This window comes from Sitodiplosis mosellana, unplaced genomic scaffold (genome assembly GCF_009176505.1).
Source record: "Sitodiplosis mosellana isolate CC-2019 unplaced genomic scaffold, AAFC_SMos_1.0 Smas_scaffold_6165, whole genome shotgun sequence".
NCBI classification, from domain to species: Eukaryota; Metazoa; Arthropoda; class Insecta; order Diptera; family Cecidomyiidae; genus Sitodiplosis; species Sitodiplosis mosellana.
The window spans coordinates 4525715-4547814 of NW_022601406.1; the positions used below are offsets into that span (position 1 = coordinate 4525715).

At 35.6% G+C, this 22100-nt stretch overlaps 2 protein-coding genes across 6 annotated transcripts; both read right to left on the reverse strand.

Annotated features, from left to right (window-relative positions):
• Positions 1-5541: 5541 nt before the first annotated feature.
• LOC129574742 (plasminogen activator inhibitor 1 RNA-binding protein) lies at positions 5542-12247 on the reverse strand. Of its 4 annotated transcripts, none has more exons than XM_055457144.1 (6): positions 11441-12247; positions 9733-9918; positions 8158-8858; positions 7837-8030; positions 6914-7136; positions 5542-6766 (listed from the first exon to the last, which is right to left on the reverse strand). In XM_055457144.1, exons 1-6 carry the CDS (start codon positions 11592-11594, stop codon positions 6704-6706), a joined length of 1521 nt encoding a protein of 506 aa, XP_055313119.1. In that variant the 5' UTR covers positions 11595-12247; the 3' UTR covers positions 5542-6703. The 4 variants fall into 4 exon arrangements, with proteins under 4 accessions (XP_055313119.1, XP_055313116.1, XP_055313115.1 ...); XM_055457141.1 differs by having other exon boundaries at positions 9733-9921; positions 11441-11851; XM_055457140.1 differs by having other exon boundaries at positions 8158-8861; positions 9733-9921; positions 11441-11765.
• A 1080-nt stretch (positions 12248-13327) lies between these two features.
• On the reverse strand, positions 13328-20699 carry LOC129574745 (lamin-C-like). Of its 2 annotated transcripts, none has more exons than XM_055457155.1 (6): positions 18527-20699; positions 18303-18421; positions 15076-15660; positions 14348-14840; positions 13909-14253; positions 13328-13804 (listed from the first exon to the last, which is right to left on the reverse strand). In XM_055457155.1, the coding sequence occupies exons 1-6, from the start codon at positions 18788-18790 to the stop codon at positions 13778-13780; spliced, it is 1833 nt and encodes a 610-aa protein (XP_055313130.1). In that variant the 5' UTR covers positions 18791-20699; the 3' UTR covers positions 13328-13777. The 2 variants fall into 2 exon arrangements, with proteins under 2 accessions (XP_055313130.1, XP_055313131.1); XM_055457156.1 differs by having other exon boundaries at positions 13328-13801; positions 18527-20610.
• Positions 20700-22100: the final 1401 nt, after the last annotated feature.

Here is a 22100-nt window from a genome sequence, read left to right on the forward strand (position 1 = left end):
GTAGATCAAACGAGAGAGCTCAGCAATTCATTGTTTATCGTGTTATTTTTCTGTCTCGTTTTCACTTGTTCGCATCTGTCATAGGGAGGCGATAAACAAGACGAACAAAAACATACACCACATACATTTTATACGCACCAATACACATACACACCTTTTCATATATCGCCTTGCAGCCAATATCAAAACATTGAAAAATGAACTCAAACATAATCACACATATTAGTTGTGTACCCGATGCAACGGCCATTGTTCAAGGCAATCCATTTCAAACCATAGCCACCACTTTACAATACTTACATTCGATTTTTGGTATTGCCATCGCACAAACGCAACCGTACTTCGCATTTCAATTCTATGAATTAACAACGATTTTTTTTTTCGTTTCGTTTCTCGAATGATTTTCGCACCTTTGTTAAAGGTTGATAGGAAAGAAAAAAAAAAAACGTAAAATGGCAGATTAAATTCGAAATGTTTTAGTTTGTCGGTTAACACAGTAATCAACATAGACAAATGCATGTTTAAGTGTATGCGTGTCGTTTTGCATCAGGGCTACACAATTTGAGACTACAACTATGTAATAGATTCATTGATGCCATTGAATTTGTTACCGCATACAAGTATACGCAGATGTAAATGGCTAGGAAAGCACAATGATAAACTGACCAATACATATGAAATTTTGATGTGATACACATGACGTCACAGTTCAACGCATGTTTGTATTGGTTTGAACATTATGTAGCCAGCTGCGGCGATATACAATGTAAATATACGTAACATTTGATGAACTAAATCAAAATCTATGAAACAAATATTTGTTAATTTTAAATAAAAAATGAATGAATGAATGAAACGACACTATTTTTCATTTATCTTTGAAATTTATTGTTGAAATTTCCAATGCATTGAATCGCATCGCATACAAATGTTTTTATCGATGACTTTTTTTTCTGACATTTATCTATTTTTTGAGCGCTGCTGTACCTGTATAGCAAATTGGTTCGAGTGGCGGTCGGTCCATTGTGCTCTGCATCCGAAGGTTATAAATTCGCTCCTGATTGCTGCAGAGTTACAACCCATTCTTGGAAAAGTTTGATATTTGTCTCACTTTACAAACTATAGAACGGTTCTTGGGGGGGTATTGTATGGATTTATGTGCGGTAAAGACTCAATAAAGAATATCATAAAACATATCAACACAAAACGAACAGCTTTACTCTGCATGCATCCAACAATTTTTTTGCAATTTTTTTTTTCATTTCCTTCTACATACCTTCTAAAAATTCAAACGAAATTTATTTTGTTTAGTTTACATGTTTATTTTTATCGTCGTAATATTGCGTTTTCCGTTGAATACCATTTAAATAAATGGAAAATTTCGTATTGAACTTAGAAAAAAAGCAAACCTATTACAATTTTTAATAACACAAATAAAATTTGTCCGACCCTTGAAATTAAGCCACACATGTGATACGCTGTCTGTCATATGTAGAATATGTGTACATATATACATGCGCAGAGCAATATCACACAGGGGAAACACTTCAAATCACATTTTGTTCATACTTTTGAATTCAAAACGAAATCATAACAAATCAACGGCTAAATTAAACCAAAAATGAATCATAATAAAACTTACTTTTTTTTAACTTTTTGATGGTGTGATGTTGAGCCATTATTATAAAAGAAACAATGATGTTTGGTAGTTCTTTGAGCCGATGAGTCATGATGTTATGTGACTTCTATTTATTCTGTATATCATTTGATTTACTCGAAATTGAATCATTTTCAATCTATTTCTACAAGAATATAAAATCGAATATGTGATGATGCGTTAATGCATTCAAAATCGATGCAATAGAATCGTCGATCAATTTGTCTTTTGGTACATCAATTTGCAATGATCCGGATGGCACACAAACAATTTTAACTCTCCAAATGTTACCTTACCTTCTCTGCTCTTTCATGCAGTATTCTATATGTTGTTCTTTCTCCATAGCGAAGTGCAGCTGAAATTGGTAAAAGCGCTAAATAAAAATGTTCATCTCGTTAATTCAATAATAATAATTATTTCATACAAAGAGAAATTTGCATTGATTTTACAATATTTGTTGTTGTTTCTTTAGTTACACATTCTTCGTTCATTTTAATTTCTTTCACACACAAATTGTTTTTTTTTTCTTCTTGAATGCTTTTGGTTTCTATTCAGATAGTATCATCAATCGTTCTTCTTTTATTTCAATATATAAATTGTCCACTGTCTCGTGAACGGGTTATTCAATTTGTTTGTTTTGTTTTGTTTTTTTGTTTGTTTGATTTTTCCATTTTTAAAAATAGTGTGAACTCCAACATCGAGAAGTGCTCTCCGCTCGAAGTTCATCCACAATGAATAGTTTTTTTTTTTTTTTTTGAATAAATGAACGAAAATTTGAATGAAAAAAATGCCATTTCTCCACATTCTAGAATAGAATGCACATTTCATTAGCATATATGTTTAGTCTAGGCGAAGACACAACATCCTATTGGATTGAAACAAAATGACTTGGTTTCATGTTCTTTTAAAAACAAAATTGCTGCTTTGAAATTGGGTGTTTTCACTTTTTATAATAATTATATTTATATATTTATATATATGTTTGCTCTAAAGCTAAGGAATTTTCTCAAAGATGGTCAAAGTCCCGAAGGGAAAAAAACGTCTTAAGATTTTTTTTTTCTTCTTTTCTTCATTTAAGTAATGTAAATACAAAATGCCGGTGTTCAAAGATGTGAATCTCATGCATGAATATGTATTTTGTTTTTGTTTGTAGCATTTTTTCTCTCGCTCTTTCACTCCCTATTTTCATTCTTCTACTTTTGTTTTTCTTATATTTTGTGGTGGATTTGAAATCCGATGGCCACATTGCTTGGATTTACTCATCATTTAAATCATTTCCTCTTTTTTTTCCCACTTCAAAGACACTCAGTAGTGTTGATTCGAAAGAAAAGAACGCGCCCATTTGGTGCTACTTGCCAAAATGCCATCTCATTAATTCGATCAAAAATTTGTTTCGTTTTTTTTTACATCGTGATTCAGTGTTTATTTCTCATTTTTTTATATGCCTTACATAGTAAATGTATGTATTTTGAATCGTTTGCCAATGATATCGATCAAAATTCTACTGAAATTCGATCAAAACACATCAAATGATCGATATCATTGTAATTTTCTGTTGATGTTGTCCTCATTCATATTGAATATGAAAGAACTTCTGTTTTCAATCGCAAGGCAGCGATTTGTTTTCACATTTTTTTTGTTTTAATTTTTACATAATTGTTACTGTTGTGTGTGTGTGTGTGTGTGTGTGTGGTGGAAAAACAAAATAAAAAAAAGTTAAACGAGAACTAGATTGAAACAGTGTCTTGGGGAAACGTTGACCACCCCATTCCATCATCCATTTTTATCATCATCGTTTCTTATCCATAGGAAAACATTACATCATGGATGATTCCACCAGATATGGATGATGGGGTAGTGATCTGCATATTAAATTATTCTTAAATTTAAATCGCTGTACGCGCATTATTAGAGCACATCATCTATTTCAGAAAAGAAAAATTAGTATGGGGTTACAAATGTTCCATAATTTGTTTGTAAATGTGTCAGAGAAACGACACACGGCTAATTCGATCAGTGTTGCATATATAATAGTGTCTAGAGAGAAAGAAAAAACAAATTTTTTTAGCGACGCGCGTCACTTGATGGCGATGGAATCAATTCGACGATGAACAATTACGCGTATTTCAAGCATTCGCAAACCGCTTCAAGTGTAAGGTGCTTACAGTAAGCACGACGTTGTTTGTCATCTTTGCAATAGACACACTTTGGCGATAATAAAACGGAAAATTAAGAACATTTTCAATCGAACACATTCGATTATCTCCCTTGCAAATGCGCATCGGGCTTCGGCTCCAAATGGCCAATCCAAAAATTTTATAAATCTTAAAAACAGATGACAAAATAACGACGACAACGACGACAAAAACAAAATAAATTCAAATGGCCAAGGTTATTTTTATTCCTGCCAACAAATTGTATGTGTGTGTTCGGTTACATTGCACCGAACACAATGTGCAACAACGATATAAATCCAATGGAGTCGAAAAAAAAGAAGAAAAAATGAATTAGAAAAACGAAGGAATTTTTAGACAGAAAAAAAAAATTGTAACATAAATCACACCAAATACAACACATAACGACGCTGACGACGAAGAAAAGAAGTTCCATTAAGATGTTTGCTTGTTGATTTGTCAAAAATAAAATAGATTCAACGACAATTTTTTGCTTTCCATTTCGCTGCACATCAGGCTCAGTGTGTTCGGATAAGTCTCGGTCTCAGATTCATACAACAAATATAAATCTTACACCAACTTTGGTCTCTATTTCGATCGTTCTTACTCTCTCACTCACTCACTGACTCACTGACTCACTCTCTCTCTCTCTCTCTCTCTCTCTCTCTCTCTCTCTCTCTCTCTCTTTCTCTCTTTTTTCACACTCACTCTTTCACTTTTTCTCGCTTTCTCTTTCGCTTGGTCTCACCCGTTTCCGCATTGTCAACGCGTGTCTTGTGGAAGTGTGTAGAAAAACCCGAAATGTGCTCACGCGTTTCAAAACCGTTTTTTTTTTTCATCTCATATGTGTTATTTTTGTTACAATTCATTGTGTTCTCTTTTTTTTGCTTGTGGTTTTTTTTTTGTATCATTTATTTCTTTCATCAAAAAAACATGTTTCTTCTTCACACACATAGTATAAAACCATATATTCTATACCTATATTCGGAGATAATCTAGATGGCTGGCCGATACGAATGCAGCTCTTAAATTGTTGTTTTTGTTGTTGGTGGTGAGGCCCAGCAAATGATAATTCGTGCCGCGCACGTCCTATGTGAATGAATGCGAACGCACGTGTTCTCTATCTTTCTCCAACCATTTTTCTCCTCACATATCGTATGTGCTCTTCGTTCAAAGTATATATATATATATATATATATATATATATATATATATATATATATTTGTTTTTATTCATCTCAAGTTTTTATATATATATATATATATCATTTGCTTTTCTATCAATTAATTAAATTTGTTAAGCTAAAAATTGATGGATTTTTTTTTTGTGTTGTTGCTTTTTTTTGTTTGTTCAAAAAGTTATTTTTCTGTTGCGGTTTTGGGCAAATGAAATTCCTATATATATATATTTTAAACCGCATCATGAAAATGAACGCATTCCGATTGATTGCGTTTATATTTATTTATTTTGCTTTCTCATGTTTTGTCTAAGAATGCATCGACTATTCGAGTAAATATGTGTTTTTTTTACGTCGCCCTCGTATAAGATGGCCATAAATTGGGGAGAGCATTTGCTTGAGTTAACATTTGTGGTTGTTGTTGTTGCTTTTTGTTATCATTTTGAGGTTTGCATAATTCTTTTTTTCTTATTACATCTCTTGTTGCTTTGATTTATTCTTTTTGTTGTTATGGCTAATAAAACATTGTCTCTGTTTTGTTGTTTTTCTCTTTATTTATCTCGGGCCGTTGTGTTAATTAATTAACTTTCATCGTTACAATTTTTTTTCTCTGCTTCGGTTTAAATGAATTTTTTTCTCTTTAAATCAGTGAGTTTGAAACTTGCAATCACTTTGCATTCTCTTGTCTCGAAAAAAAAAAATAACAAAAATAATTCTTTGTGTTCCACATATATTATGTGTGTGTTTTTTTGCTCAAGTTTTGTTTGTTTGCTAGTTAAAAGAGTTTTTCATTTTGAATTCTGTTTGTTTGTTTGTTTTTTTTTTTTTTTTATTCTTCCATTAATATGAAAAGTTGGATTTTGTTGCTTTTCAAAAAATTTCAATAATTTATACATACACTAGAAAAAATAATGTTCCACGCTGTGTAGCGCCAGCCCCGTGCACGCATTCGAATTCATGCATTTTGTATGTGTACATTATTTGTTTTTATCTCTTTCAATTATTTTCCCGCGGATATTCGTCGTGTGCTTACAAAATTGTTTCTTCTTCTTCTTAACAAACAGAAAACGAAAATTTAAAAAAAAAAATCTCTATCTTCTTATCGCATGCGATTGTTCTATTCTGATGCGCATGTGAGCGTGTGGGGGCATCTATCATTGTTATTTTTGTGTTTTTTTTTGTTAAACGCATGTTCAATGTGTGTGTTTTTTTTTTAGTTTCTTTGATTGATATTCTTTTAAACTCAATTTAGTAAAAATGGCATACGAATCCGTTTCCTACTACTAAATTACTTTTTGTTGTTGTTGTTGTTGTTGTTTGTTTCAAATGTAATATTTTGCTCTTGCAATTTATCTATGTATAAAATCAAAACAAATATTTTTTTGTTTGCAATTTTGTTGTTTCTGACATTTTTTCTTGTTGTTGTGATTGTATTTGAATATGAGTGTGTTTTGAGTGTGTTTTTTTGTGTGTATATGCTGCTTGTTTGCTCCTAATTTTCCACGGTGTGATCTCTAACATGTTTATAAATTATGTGTATTTAACGTTTGTTATTCTTATTGTTGTTGTTTGGGGTTGCTTTATTAATTTTGTTTCGGTTTGTGTAGTTTTTTTTTTGCCTTTCTGTGTGTGTGTGTGAGGGGGAGGGGAGTGGTTGTAATGTTTTCTCTCAGCAGCATATTGGATTCAGGTTTTTAACCCAAGCTTGGAAAATCGTGCTCATCATCGACTTTTGGTGCATTTTGACGGCGATCATCCTTTGTGTTGCGTGTGAAAGAGAATGAAAATAAAGAATATTTAGCCAAAAGAAGCCTTATTTTAGTGAATCAGTCGTTTTTTTTTCAAAGGAAAATCCACTTTTGATCGCAAAATAACAGTGCAAAATTCAATGGATGGATACTTACGAAACGTTGTCCTCGGTCCTGACGGTTGCGATATGATTGGTTGCGGCGACGATTGTTATTGTTAGTGTTGTTGTTGTTGTTGTTGTTGTTGTTCGTGTTGTTGGTATTGGCAGCAGTGACGACGACGGCAGCGGTGGCAGCGGCAGCGGCAACGACAGCGTTTGTGTTGGCGTTGTTGTTGCTAGTGTTGCTGCTTGGTTTCTCGTTACCATTTGCTGGGGCGCTATTGATAAAACATACACACATACACACAAATCATGTAAATTGATTTCTATGTTCGAATGGGGTTTTGAATGACATTTTTCGCGTTGCTCAAGATTAAATGGATGATTTTAATTGAGCAAAGCAATTTAGAACGTGAATCTAAGCCAAACCTTCCAGTTTGAATAGATTCTTATAAGATTAGATAGTTTTATGGACCTTATAACTGTTACAGCTTAATTATGAACAAATCCTATCTGAATATAGCTTTAATCTAAGTAGAAAGTTTAGAAATCAACAGATCTGAATACAAAAACTGTGTGTTTTAAGGATATTTTCTAGGAAATTCTTTCAGAAGAAGTACGAATAAGAGAATAAAATTTGAAAAAGAAACAAATTGATTCCAATTTCTGTTTGCGTGAACGGAATTTTTTCGATGAAATCTTTCAAAAGTCGATATTTCCGACGATATGCTTTAAAAAAATGATTTTTATTCTAATGCTTTGGATTTCTTGAATAAAAAAAGTCTTTGAAGCTTCAAAGAAAAGCCTTTAAACTGCAAATAGACTATTGTCACCGTTTCGAATCCGTTTTCAAGTCGTTTATTTTGCTTTCATAAGCATTCATTAGTGACAACAAATGCAACGCTCTCTATTCGTGCAACTGGCTGCCATTTTGCTGACATATCGAATATCAAGCAAAGTGTAAAAAGAAATGCATACCTGGGTAGAGTGACTGCATCACCGGCTTCGTTTCCGTTATATGTGCGTTGACCACGTGGACGACCTCGTCTTCGGTTAACTCCACCACGTGGACCGTCATTGAAATGAATATCAATATCAACGAATTTCTGGCGTCCTACCCGTTGCGGATACATGGATGGATCGTATTCATATTCCTCTTCGCTTTCATCAGACTAAAATCGAAGTGGAAAAAAAAACAACCAAAAATTACACACACATTCAAACGAAACCAAATTGAGTTTGTCGGAACAAAGGTCGACAGACTGATGAAATGCTAAATACATGTGTGTTTATGGTTACCTTCTTCTTTCGGTTATCAAGAGCAATCATTTTCTTCCATTGTGATGTGTCCTCGCCTTCTCCAGCTTTTCGGATATTGTATTGTGGCTTGGCGCGTTCGGCTCTTTGAGCCTTCCATTCATCCAATGTGATTTCTTTGGCTTCTTCTTCGATTTGTACCTGTTCTGCAGCAGTGTCCTTACCATTTTGTTCAGCATCGCCTTTAGCATCGCCATTGTTAGCCTTGTCCTCTTTTTTCGAATCATCCGTATTTTCATAGCCCTTTTGATAGTCATCAATGTCCTGTTTGTGTGTGCCCCAGTTATGGGCGCCAGCGCCATCGCGTTTGTCAATAGCCTTCACACCAGTTTTATCGGAACCAGATTGACGATCAAATTCACGTTTGCCATATTGACGACGATTTTGTCCACGGTCATTTCGATCACCACGATCACCACGGTCACCACGATCGACCCGGTCACCACGATCGACCCGGTCTCCACGATCGACCCGGTCACCACGGTCACCACGGTCGCCACGGTCATTTCGGTCATTGCGATCATTTCCACGATTTCCACGATTATTACCACCAGCATTCGTATTACCATCAGCACTGTTCAACGGTTGATTTTCACGGTTTTTCCGATTGAAGCGTTGTTCACGATTTTCGCCATTTTGATGAGCTACATCAGTTTTCCGTTCAGCGTTCTTATTGTCCTTGCCTGCTTCGTTTTGATGAAACGGACCAGTAAGAAAAGAAAGATGAATTTCATCAGAAAAACAACAACAAAAACACAAAATATGATATAATCAAGGCATTACAAATAGAGAGATTGACAAACACACACCCAAACATGTGCTTTAATGAGAATAGTGTACAGTTTTTCATTATTGTTTTTTGAATCATGTGCATATAGCATTGGACATTGAAACATTGCCCATATTTGAATTCGCATTCGTATTCTCTCACACTGTGAATATGCCCAAAAATGGTTTGAGCTAATGTAAAATTGTGCTAAAATCTCGCACACAAAGTGAAAAAATAATAATTCTTCTGAATGAATTCAGAACCATGTGCCCTGAATGAAAGCAAGAGCTAAATTCGATATTGTCACTTATTTTTTGGGGTTAATTGAAAATCCACCAGAAATTGCATACATATTCGATACACGTGCAAACATCTACCTCATGCCCGTTAAGATGTCAACTCTTGATTTATGCTCTTGCACGATGTGTGCCAATCTACATATATGCGGCATAATAATTTTTTCATGTCTGCCCGTCGCTGCCACTGTCGTTGCGATATCAATAGAAAACAACAAGCCAAAAGAATCTTCGCCGTGACGCATAATCGCGCAAAATATAAGGCACACACCGACTAAGAAAACGAAGTAGGCAAAACAAAAAAAAAGGTGATATTCACAATAACAAAGACCCCGAATGCGAATAGAATGAAAAAAGCAAGTAGGCAAAAAAAAAACGAAAGAAGAAATAACAAAAGAAGAAGAAGAAAAGCCACACTGTGTCGGACGGGTTGAAAATGTAAAAATGTGTGTATGCGAGTACTAAAGCGAGCGAGGTGTGAGAGACACTAACCTTCACGTGGTCCTCGATCGTTGCGGTTACTTTGCTGTTGACCATTTTGATTAGATGCGCCGCTTTTAGCCGATTTTCCAGAGTTTGCCTGTTGTTCCTTTTGTTGTTGTGGTTGAGCCTTTGTCGATGCGGTTGGATTCGATGCCTTGTTTGAGTTAGCTGGCTTGTTCTCCTTTTCAACGGCGCCTACTTATTTATTTATTGCGTTGCATTGGCAAAATATGTATGAGAAGAGACAAAGAGAAGAAGACAACAACAACAACAAAAAATGAATAAAATAAGCAGATGTAAGACAAATATTTGTAATAAACATTCGATTTTGTTATTATTGTTGTGGTTATTGTTAAAAAGAGTACGGGGTTAATTTGGCGCAACTGTCATCAGTACTTTTCAATTGCGATTGCATGCCATTATACACATTATACCGAGAGGATATTCGGTTGATAATGTAACACAATTGTATAAATATAGTTGAAAAAAGAAAAAATTGAGAATTTCTTTTCGTTTTATTTTTTACAATAATCGAGATGAGAGTTTTTTTTGCCTCGTTGTGCGCGCTGTGGTTCAACCAGAGAGCGATAACTAAATTATAATGAACTGAGTCATATGGCGAACGAGAATTTTTATTTCGAACCGAAAATGGAATCGCGACACAGTGAGTGTGTGCGAGAGCGAGAATCAAATGGGTAATTATGCGATTACTTTGGTTAGAGCCATTTAATTGAGATTTTCAGTCACATTTTTCTCCTTTTTTTTTCTTTGCTTTTTTGACATATTCTATCTGGTTGGATAATTATTACTGCTAATAATTCTACATCATAACCTTCGATCACGTCAGTTTTTTTTCTTACTTTTCTACTTCTTCTTCTTTTCTCATTTGTTTCACATATATATATTCACACACACACACACACACCGATACACATGCACACGAGCACACGATTTTTCTTGAGCGATGATTTTCCTTGCTGCTTTTCCGTCTTACATTTTTTTTCTCTCGCACCGATTGCACCGATTTGGGGGAAATTGACCGTTTCAAAATGCGGGAAGGAAAAATGAGACTGATGAAGAAGCAACAACAACATAAAAAAAAACAGCCCAAATTTCTTGTCACCGAACACAATAGCACATTGTGCATATGACATGAGATATTGCGTCCAATTTTTTTTTATTTTGATTCATTTCGTTTTTTTTTTCTTTCTCTTTTTGGAATATCATGGGCTCACCCGTCAATGTGTCTCAATGATTAAATCGCTCGGATTTTTTTTCTGCTCGATTAATTTGGTTTCAAAAATACTTGTCATGAATTAATTGGCTCACATTTTGTTCGCGAAGCATATCGAAATATCGAAAATAACGTTAATCACTTGGATGAGCACGCGAAAAATGTGTTATGATAGATTTTTTTTCACGGATATTTTTCCTTCAAAACCGATATATTTTTTTGTTCGTGTTCTTTTTTGCAATCGATTAGATAAAAGAAAAACAGGCCACTGAGAATTAGTACTGGAATTAACTGTATACTTTGCGCTTAAATTTATTTATTTTTTATTTTTTTTTTTTTTTCAAATAAATGATTAGTTTTTTTTCTGGACTTGGATAATTGGAATCTATAGTATCTATCTATATAAATATAAATATAAATATGAATATGAATATGATTAGGGTTTATTATTTATATATATATTTTTTTTTCTTGATTTCGTACCACCATTAGCCGCTACATTTGCAGATGCTGCTGCTGCTGTTTTTTTCTGTTGTTTTGCTTTTTTAATTGATTTATTTGTGGCGGTTCCAGCCTCTTCGTCCACATAAAACAATTCGTAACGATTTGCAATGCCAATGCCGTACGAATTTTCCATTTTTTAGGCGTTTTTTAACGGCGATGATGTCCGATTTTTATGGATATTGTACTACAATAAAATTTCAACAAAATTTACCGATTTTTATTCCCAAGGAGGAATTCAATATCGATGTGTGAGAGAAAACGTACTGCTATTGGCACCACAGAGACAGAGAAAAATACGAATTTGCGCTCACACTGACACTTACATGAGACTCACATATACACACGCATACGCATACGCATACAATACGGGCACGCTCGGTCTCTCTCTTTCACTCGCTCTGTCTCGCGCCCGCTGCTTTGATTCACTATGAATATTGTGGTATAGATATCGCGCGCGCAGTTCCATCGGTGCATGGTTACGTATATGGTTACGGTAGTGGTGTGCGTGCGATTTGAGCTCATGTTCTCTCTCTCTCTCTCTCTCGATTTGGTTACGCTCTCTCAGCACATTCGGCGCAGTCGTATCAGCGGTCAAAATGTGCCATGCTCGAACCCTGCTAGCATTTTTTGCACACCATTCAAACGGATATTCGAAGTGATGCGATGAAATAATCAATGACAACAAGAATAATTATCGGAAATATAAAAAATATTCAACTCTGTCCCATTTTCATTGGTAAATTCACCATTTCAACGGCTGTTATCGATCATTTAACAGTGAAAACCAGGTTTTTCCACATTTGACAACCGTCAAGTTGCTCACTGGGCCAACATGCGATAGAAGGTAAAACGTGAGAATGTGAAGAAGAGAAAAAATAAATAAATATAAAATTGAGAGAATATCTTAGAACTAGTGCTGCCACTAGTCAGAACACTGGCAATTGTACGCACTATCGTTGCTCTCTCGCACACATGTCGTTCCGTTTTGACGGATACATCGTCGGTTCGTCGCATGTCAAAAGTGACAAGAGGAAATTGCAATTTACTCTCTCGAACACACTCTCCCGTATCCACCATCATCGAGCAGGCCGAGCACATTGTGCTCAAGCAACACAATCACATTTTTTTTTTCGTTCTTCTTTCTTCGTTTGCTGCTGCTTCCATTTCTTGTTCGTGTGTTCTCAATGACAAATGAATGAGTTTAAAACTAACCTTGTTTTTCTTTCACTTTCAATATAAACAAATGTGTGTGCGCGTGTGACATGAAACGCGTTCGTTTTCATTCCGAAAATATATGACACAATTAGATTCGTTACGATTTGTTTTGAAAATGCAATTCAATTGATATGGTATTGGAATTTAAATGAATGAAAAATGAATTCGGAGATTTTAAGTGTGTTTCGCTTTATTTGTATTTGTTTGCTTTGTTTTTGTTTTTCAATTAAAAACTAATACAATGGTTAAATGCACCCAGAACATGCTCTTATCTACTATTATTATTTTAATGACTAAGTCTAATTAAACGGTCAGAAATTGTTGATTGGACAAACAGCATATTAGCTACACTTTTTACAGCATTTTATTATTGAGTTTGAATTGGATCTTTCTTCATTGGATATTTTTGAATCGACCGACTTTTCTTTCTGTTTTTCTGAAAAAATTTCTTGGTCTCTCTTCTTATTTTCTGGTTTTCCTTATAGCTGCACTTTTTTTCGAATCAAAATAGAAACGCAACGCTTCTTTCAGATCTTTTTTTTTGTTAGAAATTCGATGGTTACAACCAATTTCGTGACCACAGACCAAACATTCCGGTGCACCCAATAAATTTAATTCAAGTACAGACAACAAGAGAAAAAAAACGATTGATTTGTTCGATTTTAAGGCACATTTTGTTATAAGTGGTAAGACTTTGTGTTTGACGTTACAATAGACGTTGCGTGCAATACACTTAAAATAGCCAACGATCATCATGATTGACTATCAACATTGCGGCATCATGCTTATTGAGTATGAAAATTCAAAATATATAGACGGAACAGTTTTTGATCGAGATTAATGAATCTATGGCTTGGCTTGGCTTTCCTTGAAACTTAAAACTTCTAAATGCACATAAATATGGAAAAATTAAAATAAAGAAGAAACTATTTGTATCGTTGAAATGGTAACAAAACAACCTGATTTTTTTTTACTTATATATGTTTCCATGGCTTAAAATTAAGATTAAGATTGTGCAAGTTCGAGATTTTGTTCTAACATAATCGATTAATAGTTGGGCAGAAGTTATTCAAACCACGTATCAGACCGGTCATGCCATCTCTACCAGAATGATGAAAATAGTCGCTGCTGGGAAAGAAACAATTTTTTTATTTTGAATATTAGTAATTCATTTGAAATCTTGGTTGAGTGAATCGGATTGATTTTTTTTTTTTGCACGACATAATACTTACACCAACGGATGATGAGCCGGAACCATTGCTTACTTCTTGTTGATGATGATGTCCATAACCTTCTCTGTGGCGTGATGCGAATGTTGAGATTGTGTTTTTGACACGCTCTGCTGCAGCTACTTCTTCTCCGTCATTGTTCAACAATGATGTTTTCATGGTGTCGCTGACGAACCATTTTTGTTGCTTCATCACAATTGTTTGTGGTGGTTCGTGAGTGGTGCCCGTGTCCGAACTCCATACGGTGACCGTGCCTTGGGGTTCGATTTTCACGGAACGATGGAACTTGAAGCTGGTCTCATTTGCACCAGCCGTACGCAATAATTGCCAGTTACCCAAACTGATTTCCTGTGTGGAGAAATATTTTTATATTTTTTTAGAAGAATCTCAAGAGAAAATCCAACTGGAAATTGGGAACGTTTCATGGAAAATCCATACAAACCTTATCGCCTTTGTTGAACAATTTAACGAATTTGCCTTCGGCATCGAAATCGGTGATTTCAACGTCTCCTTTAGCCGATGAAGTGATCGAATAGTCAGACAATGAACGTTCTTCCGATTCATCGATGGTTGTACGCTTTCTCTTGCCAGCTGGCCCAACTGATACCCGTCGGCTTGGGCTACTGACGATGCTTGGTGTAATACGACCGGAACGATGATGATGTTGATGAACCGAAAGTGATCCGGATGTGTTGTTGGTGTTACTGTCAAATGATGTGGAACTTGGACGAGTGATGTTCAAACGTTGTTCTTCACCCGCCAGCAATTTATCGTAGGCAGCCAATTCTAAGTCCAATGACACCTTGATATCCATTAAATCTTGGTATTCTTGCAATTGCTGGGCCATTTCTTGACGCAAACGGGCCAACTCGTTTTCAAGGTCACCACGACGACCAATTTCAACCTCCAATTGAGCTTCCAAATCACCAATTTTGCTGTAAAATGAGAGGCAGAAATTAGTCATACCATAGGTTAGAATATTTTACATTAGAATATATCAAAATAAATCGGATTTGGAATTGAAGAAATTCTTCAAAAATGAATAAAAAAAAACTCGGAATAAAAAACACCCAAAAATCCTATTTAAAATGAAAATTCACGTTTCCATCACAAAATGATTAATAAAACATCATTTTTCAAAGAATTTCAACCGGTCATTTCCGCACTTACCTCTTAAGTGTAGCATTTTCGGCTTCCAAATCGTTGATTTTGCCATGCAGAGTGTTAAGCTGTGACCGAGTGCTGCGAAGTTCATCAAAAGCAGCGCTTGCGGTGCGACCGTTGCGAGTGGATTCATTCTGGATATTCTTCAATTTAGCATCCCACAATGAGTCGACTTCTTCGCGGTTGGCACGAATTTGAGCTTCGTACTGTTCACGCAATTCGCGCAATGATTGTTGCAATTTAGCTTCGTATTGTTCAGCCAGCCGGCCATCGATTTCGCTGATTTCGACCTGTGTACGTTTGCGTGTATCGGTCAATTCTTGAACATGCACTTGATCACGGAATGCCAATTCTTCGCGTAAACTTTGTGCAGCATTTTCACGATCAACCCGAGCCAAAGTTTCGGCTTCAAGAGCCTTACGCAAATCGTCCAATAGGCGTTTCAATCGGTCGATTTCCTTTTGCAATTCCTTGGCTTCATCGATGGCCTTCTTGCGATCCAAACAAGCCGCATTGTACTTGTTCTGAATGTCGCTGTATCGTGTTTCGTACAAACGAGCCAATTCCAATTCTTTGCGTTGCTTCTCCAAACTGAAACATAAAATAGATACAAAAAAAAAACATTATCGTCACATTTTTCATGGCTTTCATTGTGATTGTGTCTTCAATATTTTCCAATGGCAAATAACGCTCATAATTGGTCATAAATTCGGGATTTTGACAAGGAAATTGACCGCATTAATTACATCGTTTAGCATCGTTTCGCACTGGGGCGCGCGCGCATTTTGTTTTATTCGGTTCTCAAGAAAAATTACAATTATGAGGAATATGAATGTGAATGACAATGCTCTATGGTATAGTCAGCCACATGATGTAGTTTGTTGGCCATTTTTGTTGTTGTGCCTTCTTATAGTGTCGAATTTATCAATAGGCGATGATGTCACTCGGTTGAAGCGCGCACGACCGCACAACAGCAGCAGTGGCATCAACGCCATTAACCTTCATTCAAAATACGAAACAAGCACCAAGCACATTCCACACGAGGTTTTTTTTTTGGGGGGGACTATGGAAATGGTCAAAATGTAAATAAAACCGCCGAAAAACGCATTCAATTATTGCGACCGAACCAGCTTTGATGCGTGCTCATATGTGTCTGTATGCGTATGTGTGTGAGGCGTCCGCGCGCGCGTGTGAATACATTTTTCGCGAATTGTAATCGGAACATTAAACGAATGAGGTAATCTTTTGATTCGGAAGTTTCATTTGTTCTATCTTTTCGCTTGATTCGCCTGAAAATGAGCTAATTTGGAATTGGCCACAAGACATTGAACAAACGTATAGCTAACATAATTGATTTTATTTGCATAAACCGGTCGTTAAAAAATGTTGGAATTTCACGCGATAAAGTGACAGAGAGAACTTTTCTGAGAACAAAGAGACCCAATTCGATTGGATTATACAAAAAATCAAATTTGGTTATTTGCAGAAAGAGAAACGTGACATTCAGTTTCTGATTGATACGAAAAAAATAATTACAAAGTCCGAAGCCTCTTCAGTAATACCAACAACAACTCGAAAGTCACTTCATTACAGCAAGAAAAAAAAAACAATGAAATAATCTGATAACGATGATATCAGTTTTGAGAAAAACAAAATCTGTGTCATACGTAGAATATTTGGAGAACCTTCGAAGGTCGTCATGAAATAAGGGACTGTGTGTCTGGAATGTAAGTGTGTGTGTGTGTGTGTGATTTACATAAATTCCGAAAAATTATTTCCAACATATTCGATTAGGTATTAGATAACCTACCTCGAAATCGACGGGAAAACGTTTTTTTTTTCATTCAGTTCCATTTATGGGTAGAATATTGTTACGGGAAAAAAATAATATTAGTGAACCTGTTTGTTATTGCTAACAACTGTTTGTAGCTCATTTTGATGGTGATAGCAGCCAGCTTATGCATAATAATATTCTATGAATGTTCATCAAAAAATCATCCAAACTTTCTTGTTCGTCAGTGTACGATAATTTCCATAATGTTTGATGAGCATTATGCTTTATTTGTATCAAATGTTCATTTATATTATTCTGGGTAACTGATAACACAGAAAAAAAAGGTTTCACATGAGGTATAAACTATGCAAATAGCTATTCGGTTTTTGTTTTTCAAATACGTTGTGTGCGTGTGGCACAGCGAGGGAGAAAGATTTATGTGACAGTTATGTTGGCGACACGGAAATCGAATCAAAATAGTAGAAAAGAAAATAGGAAGCGTATTCGATCAAAGAGAAAACGGCAAAATTTTGATAGAAAAAAATGATTTTCATTTTGATAGAATAAAGAAAAACGAAGAAGAAAAAAAAAATTCGTTGAACAATTTGAAAATTATGTCAAAATTTGCGTATAAAAATATGACAACCTTCAAACAAAACAACGTATTGTGCCCACCGGCTTGAAGTCCAAGCCGTGTGCGCGCTCGCTCGCTCATCGACACTCGGTGGTGAATCGATGCTGTGTGTGTATGTTTCTTTTTCATTGTGTTCGCATGTGCTTGGCAAATGAACGAAAGCACCATACGGAATCGCAACAGAAAAAAAAACATTTAACACGCATAAAAAGCCACCACACAAAGCCAAAGCACTGTGAGTGGAAGAAAGAGAAGTGAATGCGGCATTAAAAACCACTGAAAAAGGTTTATTGATATATTGTCAATTGGTTTTGCTTCTTGTGAAACAAAAGAGCCGAATGAAAAAAAAACGATGATATCATCGTTACTCATAGCGTACATAGATGAATAAAAAAAAGAACAGAACCGAAAACCAACCAAGAATACACACACAGACACAGCAACACGACGAAAAATAAACGAATCAGAATTAATAAACACACAGCAATAACAATAATGCCCATGTGCATGTGGTGTCATGAGACGCAACATTCAATACACCACATTTTCAATAAATGAAAACGCACACATTTGGTGCCACAATATGATTTCTATTTTTGAAGGGACGACGCACACACGAGTGAGTGTAAAATAGGAGAAGAAAATGAAATCAATTAGGAGAGGCTTTTCCAAAAAGCCATATTTTCCAATTGCGGTGCATTTTCGTTGCCGTTCGAACAGATGGATGCCGATGTTAAAAGTAAAAGCGCATGAATTTCAGCCGCCAAATTCAATTCCAATTGGAATTCCAGTTAAATGGATTAAAATTGTTAAAAATATCCTTACGCTTGTCTCAAATCATCATTTTCTTCGCTCAAACGCTTGACGTTGATCTCCAATTTGGCCTTATCGCGAGATGTTTCATCCAACACTTTCCGGGCATCGGCCAATTCACTTTCGTACATCTGAAAATCAATGCCGATTAGTCATCTCAATTCAATCGAAACAGCAAAAAAAGAAGAAACAGAGCCGACATAAAACGAAACAACAACAACAACAAAAATAAATACCGATTTGATGTTAGACGATTCACGGGTGACTGTTTCACGAACAGTTTTCACTTCAACCACGAGTCGATTGTTTTCTGCTTCCAAGAATCGAACACGATCAATATAACCAGCCAATCGATCGTTCAACCCTTGTAGCTCCAATTTTTCGGCCACACGCGAATGACGTGTTGGACTTTGGGTGCGATGCCGAGCTTGTGGTGTTGATGCTGCATCTGGTGCAGTTTGCGATAATGTACTATCTGATGCTCTGGTACGTGTTGCCATTGTTTTGTTATTTTTTGGTTTTCCCTTAACACGAAAACAGTCAACTTTTTTTTAAAGTCTTCGAAAACAATTTTTTTTCCCTTGGAAAAAACCCTTTTTTTCGCTTGACAAATGTTCTTCTTCTGATTCCAACCGAATGAATTTTTGATTCAAAAATAAAATTGACACTTTTTAAATGAAATTAAAATTGTTTCTTCAAAAAAGATTTTAAAAAAATACAAACAGCACTATATTTATCCGGAACCAAATCAGTTTGCCGACGATAGAGAGAAAAAAACACGGAATTCAAGACGATATTTTTACAAATGCCAAACGTTAACTAACGAAACTTTTCCAAATTCAATTCGTATCAACCATCAACAGCGGCAACAGCACACACTGACGAACGAACGAGCGAGCGAACGGACGAAGCGGTAACGGCATTTCTCGGTAGAGAAGCGACGAACAAGCGAGACAACAACGAGAATGAATGAGTGAGCGAGCGAGTGTGCTATATACACATAGCACACAACACTTGGGGATTATACCAATTCATACAGTGAAATTGACTTTTGAATTCTTGTGCGTTCGAAGTAGCCGCAGCAGCGAGTTTCGTTGTTGTTGTTGTTGTTGTCACCTCAACTGCCGCTATTTTCGTTTGTATTGGATCTATTCACGCAACGAAAAGAAATTCATCTATTCCCAACAGCATTCAACGATTCATCGAAAAGACCGTGATGTATATACACAAACAAATGCGCATCCAATAGTCGGTGCGGTCTCGACTTGTATTTGAATATGAAAAAGAAAACACGTCGCACAGCTAAGCTAAAGCCATTCCATCATACACACTCATATTTCAAACTTTCTTATACTTTCAACGGGCTGAGCAACCGAAACGAAAGACGTAAAACATGTAAATGTGTTCTTAATGAGCAATATTAATGCCGTGTGGATATATACGAAATATGTATATCATTGTACTTTGAATGATACAGCGAACAGAGAACGACACAGACAACGACAAGTCGCTAAAAATATTGGTTTACGTCATTGATACCATACGCTTCGATTAGCATTGCTACATATTATGTCATCATAGCTAGTTCTGGTTCTTTTATGAGACGATATCGTCGACGAAGCTATCCACAATGGCCAAATATTAGCTTTAGCTCGATGTTCGCCGAAATGTTACTTCGGCATTCTCTGTGAGTGTGTATATCGGGACAACAATATCGAGCCGGTTCTTTCTTTTTCTCAATGGGGCTCGCGACTCACACACCAACGCAATCAGATGATGATAAAAACAAATATTTGAATACCACTTAGAATTGTTAGTTGCTTTTCGAATGAGTTTTTTTTTTCGTTTGGGTTTGTTATCGCTGGTCGTGGTGCGTTGTAACACACCAAAGTCAATTCACGATTGCTGGCTGTTTTGATATGTGAATGTGTTTGCTGCATGCAATTCAACGTCATAATTCACTGGAATTTTGCTGCTGGACTCATTCGTTTTTTGGTTCTTGTAAAATTTTTCTTCAAGAATTTCTCATACGGCACACGCACACACATCGATCTATTTATAGCGCAGTCGAACCGGCCTAAGGGTAGTCGTTACCCAATTCGTTCCGAAGGGGATCGCGATGATTTCATTTTTGGTTGTTTGCTTGTAAGTTCTCTTGCCTTTGCTTCTATTTTCCGATGATGACGCCAGATTTTTATGAATTTTTTCCCTTCATTTCGGCTCATTTCGTGTGTTCGCGACTCAGTTCACACAACGCACATATGTTTGTTATTCAAAACGTGTTTTTAACACAGCCAAGCTATAGAATGCGGCAGAAAACGACGAAAAATGAGAGAATCCAACGACAAAAAAATAAACACATACAACAACGACGACGACTACGACGGCTATAATTTTAAATATAAATATGCTGTGAATATGCAGGGAACTCACGCATTACGTAATAAATGCGTACAATGTGCTGTGTGTGTGTGTGCGCTCTTTGATCAATGGGATAGATGGTTGTACGGTCACAGGTAGGCCGAATCGGATATGATTATCTCATTCATTCATGCTCATAAATCACCGATGTTAAGGGCACCAACATCCAAACCTTATACAGCCGACACAATCATCCAATATACTTACGTAGTACATAAATGCGATTAAACTTGAAATATACGCGAGCTGATTCCACTGAACTTAAGCGCTTCGTTGAATTAATGTGTACGTTCTGTAGTTTCACTCCATTGAACGGTGCCACCACCCCATCAAAACAATCAACATTTCAATTAAATAAGCCACACGGTCATTTTCAAACATTTTAATTGTCATAATTTTATTTAATTGTTTTGCACGATAAATCGTGTATTGTCTTCATTTCCAATAAACATTAAGTTTTGGACCATCCATTTCGGGACATCCATAACACGGTTGTTTAATCAATAGGTTCTTCTTTTTCTTTCTGTTGGTTTTTGCTGCTGCTGTTGTTCTTTCTTAAGTACAAGCAATTTATTGTTTTTTTTTTCTCTCAATAAAATTTAATATGAGTTCAAATCGATGAATTTGGGCAAATCAACTCCGAAATTAATTCAATCACCCGGATCATCTCGAAACTGATTCATTTAAATTTGGAATTCGATTTTATTTTAGTTTTGGATTTCATTTTCATTTCAAATTTTTTGAATTCCAATCGATTCAAAATTTAATTGATTAAAAATCTTCTTGAGAAATCTTCAAAAGACCAAATTTTCTGGAAATTGGAAGCTAAAAATTCTTGATCAATATTATTTGAGAAGGTGATTTTGTTTTGTTCAGTTTTTCCCATTTCTTTTGACATCATTTTTGGAAGAAAATCCTCGGAAAAGCCATTAATTATTTCCTCATCATTTAAAATGTGTCCTTCGATTTTTTTTCCTTTCAATTTTTCTTTTCTTTTCCAATTTTGTTTTCTTTCTGTGGAATTTCATTCTTTATTTCCAGCATTGTTGTTCGATCGATTTGCCCAAATTGACCGTTGACACGCACATTTTTTTTTTTGTTTTTCGTTCTCATCCACAATAAAATTTACTCCAAATACATGTTGTGTGTTAATTGATAAAGTTGATGTGTGTGTGTGTGAGTTTTGGATGTGTCTTGTGTTTATATTGGTGCTTCTAGTAAAAAAAAAAATACTCATACACACAATAGTTAGTACACAGGACAAATTGCCAACAAAAATTTGTGGATAGTCAAAAATGCGGCACCGGAACATCGCTATCATGAACACGAGTCCATTTCTAATGTGTCCACCATTCATTTCCATTGATAACACACATTCAACACAACACG

What these genes read in the sequence shown, in the direction of transcription:
- LOC129574742 (XM_055457140.1), bottom strand. Translation starts at nt 11,594, where the DNA reads ATGGAAAATTCGTACGGCATTGGCATTGCAAATCGTTACGAATTGTTT. An exon ending in TTGATAACCGAAAGAAGAAG is followed by an intron (nt 8,031 to 8,157) that starts GTAACCATAAAC and finishes CTTCGATTTTAG; the next exon opens with TCTGATGAAAGCGAAGAGGA. An exon ending in AGGACCGAGGACAACGTTTC is followed by an intron (nt 6,767 to 6,913) that starts GTAAGTATCCAT and finishes CGCAACACAAAG; the next exon opens with GATGATCGCCGTCAAAATGC.
- LOC129574745 (XM_055457155.1), bottom strand. Translation starts at nt 18,790, where the DNA reads ATGGCAACACGTACCAGAGCATCAGATAGTACATTATCGCAAACTGCA. An exon ending in GAAAATGCTACACTTAAGAG is followed by an intron (nt 14,841 to 15,075) that starts GTAAGTGCGGAA and finishes CTCATTTTACAG; the next exon opens with CAAAATTGGTGATTTGGAAG. An exon ending in CCGGCTCATCATCCGTTGGT is followed by an intron (nt 13,805 to 13,908) that starts GTAAGTATTATG and finishes TTTCTTTCCCAG; the next exon opens with CAGCGACTATTTTCATCATT.